The 4,015-nt window shown below is 47.7% G+C and overlaps 1 protein-coding gene across 1 annotated transcript; it reads left to right on the plus strand.

Annotated features, from left to right (window-relative positions):
- Positions 1-603: 603 nt before the first annotated feature.
- Positions 604-3,298, plus strand: LOC119363173 (nicotianamine aminotransferase 1-like). The gene is made up of 7 exons (XM_037628487.1): positions 604-1,140; positions 1,262-1,441; positions 1,515-1,733; positions 2,116-2,175; positions 2,338-2,493; positions 2,583-2,676; positions 2,901-3,298. The coding sequence occupies exons 1-7, from the start codon at positions 694-696 to the stop codon at positions 2,996-2,998; spliced, it is 1,254 nt and encodes a 417-aa protein (XP_037484384.1). The 5' UTR covers positions 604-693; the 3' UTR covers positions 2,999-3,298.
- Positions 3,299-4,015: the final 717 nt, after the last annotated feature.

Raw genomic sequence — 4,015 nt, forward strand, 5'->3', positions numbered from 1 at the left:
AGGGTTTATGTTCTACTCAGGAAGACGAGACAGCGGCGGCTCCCTGTAGATGGAATAAAGGTCTCCCCGTCTAGTCCCCGTTCCGGTGGTGCGTCTAGCATTGTTGGTGGGCGTGTGGAGGTGTATCTCCGGCGGATCTATCCTCGGTGGATTTGCTTGGATCTGGTTGTGGTTCGTTTATGTTCGTGTGTCTTCAGGTTGGATTCTTTCGATCTACGTTATTCTTCATCAGCGACGGTTGCTGTTCTGGTGCGCTGGTCCTATGGGGCCTTAGCACGACGACTTCCCGACTGTTTACTACAACAAGTTGTGTCCGACTCCGGCGTGGGAGGGGTGATGACGGCGGCGCGCCTTCGGCTCGCTTCAGTGATTGTAGTCGTCGCTAGGTGGTCTATGGATCTGGATGTAATTTTTATTATTTCTAGTGTTCGTTGTACTGCCATAATAGAAGATGAATAGATTAAAAGTTTCTCGCAAAAAAAATAAAAAATTTAAGGCCCATCCGGTCACTGTCGTGGGCGCGCATCCACGGACATATAGAGACCCGGATTTGCCTAGATGCTCTTATCACAGCGTTTGACGGCCATCGAGATACGCAAGGGATTCTGATGCTTGCCAGAAAATACACCAGTCTTATTGCTCTCAGCAGCATTGGCATGTGCCAGTCCCGTACCACAGAACCAACACTCCACAATGTCCAACGGCACCATGAACCAACTGACGCCGGCGCCCGATGCGTGGAACTTCGCGCCGGACGAGGCCCTCCTCGGCCTGTCGGCGCTGTCGGTGCGCTCCGTGCTGGGCAGCATCAAGGCCGGGATGGACCCGAGCGACGACCGCCCGGTGATCCCGCTCGGGCACGGCGACCCTTCGGCCTTCCCGTGCTTCCGCACCGCGCCGGAGGCCGTGGAAGCCGTCTCCGCCGCGCTCCACTCGGGGGAGCACAACTCCTACCCCACCGGCGTCGGCCTGGAGCCGGCGCGGCGCTCCATCGCGCGTCACCTGTCCCTCGACCTCCCCTACGAGCTCTCCCCCGACGACGTCTACCTCACGAGCGGCTGCTCCCAGGCCATCGAGATCGTCTGCTCCGTGCTCGCCGGCCGTCCCGGCGCACACAACATCCTGCTCCCGCGGCCCGGTGTAAGACAATAAGTTTTGGGAACCAGCACAACCCTCTAGGGGTGGCTTATCTCATTATATATAATGGTTGTGTTACAATACGTACATAAGTACAGAAGCTATACATAGTCTAACACCCGGATACCTGTTCTACGAGGCGCGCGCCGCGTTCAACGGCATGGAGGCCCGCTACTTCGACCTCCTCCCGGACAGCGACTGGGAGGCGGACCTCGACGCCGTGGAGGCCCTCGCCGACGGGAACACCGTCGCCATGGTCCTCGTCAACCCCGGCAACGTCTACAGCTACGACCATCTCGCCAAGGCAAGCCATGACATCCAATCTCACCATCCTTCCTGCCTCGACCGACGATCTTCAGCTTTGCCGACTGTTGCAGGTCGCCGAGACAGCGAGGAAGCTTGGCATCTTCGTCATCGCTGACGAGGTGTACGCGCACCTGACGTTCGGGAAGAAGCGGTTCGTCCCGATGGGCGTGTTTGGCTCCGTGGCTCCGGTGCTCACCCTGGGATCCATCTCCAAGAGATGGGTGGTGCCTGGATGGCGGCTTGGATGGATCGTCACCAATGATCCTAATGGCGTATTTCGCAGGACCAAGGTTCTTTTCTTCGACTTCTTGCATTAGGATGTTTTATTTTTGTCTGATATAAAACCACAGCCATTAATAAAAAGACAAAAGGAGAAAGGATCAAATTAGTGTCACATGGCAGACAGACATGCGATAGGACAAACTGTTGGTCAAATTTTTGGCTTGTTCAGTCAAAATATACCATATATTCTGAAAGGAGGGAGCACGCACATGTCCAAAAATGGTGGAGGCTCACTCACAAGTCACAAGTCACAGTTCAGTCAGCTTTGATCTTCCTTTCTCTATGCAACAACTCAAACCTAGCACGTTTGCTTCAATTTTTTGTGTTGCGTGAAACCTGAACCTTACAAAGTGAGGTCATGTCATTTTCTTCTTGTTTTTTTAAGTGCAGCTTGTGGAAAGCATTAAGAGTTACCTTGACATCTCCTGTGATCCTGCGACATTTGTTCAGGTAACTGACTCTTACAAGTTTCTTCAGAGATAACATTTGATATTCTGGAGACATAATAAAAGCCACCATACCATAAAAATAAGCAGGAATTGAACACGTGAGTGAATGGAAAAATAAAATGACGTTTTTGTCCTTTGGTCTTGACGCAATTTCGTTCCCCAGGGAGCAATCCCAGAACTGCTGGAGAACACAAAGCAAGAATTCTTCGACAAGACCGTGGACATTCTCAGGCAAACCGCAGATATATGCTGGGAGAAGCTCAAGGGCATCAGTGGCATCACTTGCCCAAGCAAACCGGAGGGCTCCATGTTTGTAATGGTTAGTGTTTCAGGCCAAGTTGCCAAGACATCATGCGAATGGTTTGTTGCTGATGGTGTATGAAAATTTTTACTGCATTTTTTCTGCAGGTGAAATTGGATTTGTCCTGCCTTCAGAACATCAAAGATGACATGGACTTCTGCTGCAAGCTGGCAAAAGAGGAGTCAGTGGTTGTTTTGCCAGGTATACTACAGTTTGAGCCTAAAACTCATTGCATAGCTGTGGTAAAGGATTTTTTTTTTTTTTTTTGCTTTCTTTCTTCAGCAATCATAGCTGTGGTGCAGTTTGAGCATAAAACTCGAGCTCATTGCATATCTGTGGTACATGATTTTTTTTTTCTTTCTTCAACTATCAGAATTACCTTCTATTGGCATTTTATTCTAGCATTAACAAGTCGGTTTGTCCAGGATGTGCTGTGGGATACAAGAATTGGGTCCGGATCACGTTCGCAATCAGACCGTCTTCTCTCGAAGATGGCCTTGCTAGGCTCAAGTCCTTCTGCTAGCGACACAGCGAGACTAATAAGTGACACAGTGAGCTCACAAGTTCCCTGCAAGATGAGGCGCCTGCTTTCCTACAAATAACCACTATGTATGTCCAAAGTTCAGCAGGAGCTACCTGAAGGATTCAACACTCTCATGAGAGGTGAAATATTTGATGCAATATTTATGACTTCTTTGTCTAGCCAACATATGAGATGTTACAATTCTTGTTGTAACATCAAGTATGTGTAGGTGACAATTGTACGGAATCTATAGTTTGGAACACTATTATACTATTGAATAAAAGTGAGACTTGATGTTAACTTGTGTTCTTTCTTTGAGTAAAGGATAGGATCGAGAGCTAAACCTTAGGTGCCCGAGAGAGTTTTGCTTGTTAGTGTTTCTTTGTCCATGTTATTGCTCGTTTTCTCGTATTCGGATGTTTTTGTGTCATCGAAAGACGAGGAATCCCTGATGAGCGCTGAAGTACCGTAGCTTTTCTTTCCTCGGCGGCATTGCACAGAATAAAAGTTTCATGGTAGTTTTCTTGTTCTAGTATGGCAGTTGTATCCCATATAATCAGTACTGGAAAGTTACGGTATTTTAGTCACCGGAATCGACGTCTTTGAATTGTGATGTTTGTTGTCTGGCCTTTAGTGTGTATAGAGAGTGGTGGCGATGACTGTGGTGGTCAAGTGTGGCATGTTCAGAGGTCCTCTAATTTTGAATTTCCTCTTGTTGTTTCTCCTAGTTTCTTCCCTCGCGGTATAGTGTCGAAGCAAATGATTTGTTTACTTGGTTCGCAATGGAATATTCAAAAAGTGAAGCTCGAGACGATGAATTCAAAGCACCTTGATGTAACTTTTACTTTGATTGCGTGCCTTTGTTGCTTATTTTCGTGATAGTTTGTTCGATGATATATTTGCTTACTTGATCAACCAAAGTTGGATTGTCTGCTACAATGTGTTTGCTCTTTCTTTGTAAAATAAATAACTAAGTAATTAAGCAATTCCCCATACAAAACTACATCATGCAAAGCT

The sequence above is a fragment of the Triticum dicoccoides genome, chromosome 1A (genome assembly GCF_002162155.2).
Source record: "Triticum dicoccoides isolate Atlit2015 ecotype Zavitan chromosome 1A, WEW_v2.0, whole genome shotgun sequence".
Taxonomy (NCBI): domain Eukaryota; kingdom Viridiplantae; phylum Streptophyta; class Magnoliopsida; order Poales; family Poaceae; genus Triticum; species Triticum dicoccoides.

Excerpts from the sequence above, each read along its gene's own strand:
- LOC119363173 (XM_037628487.1), top strand. The coding sequence starts at position 694 with ATGTCCAACGGCACCATGAACCAACTGACGCCGGCGCCCGATGCGTGG. Across the intron at positions 1,734-2,115 it reads GCGTATTTCGCAGGACCAAG|CTTGTGGAAAGCATTAAGAG; the intron begins GTTCTTTTCTTC and ends TTTTAAGTGCAG. Across the intron at positions 2,176-2,337 it reads ATCCTGCGACATTTGTTCAG|GGAGCAATCCCAGAACTGCT; the intron begins GTAACTGACTCT and ends TTCGTTCCCCAG.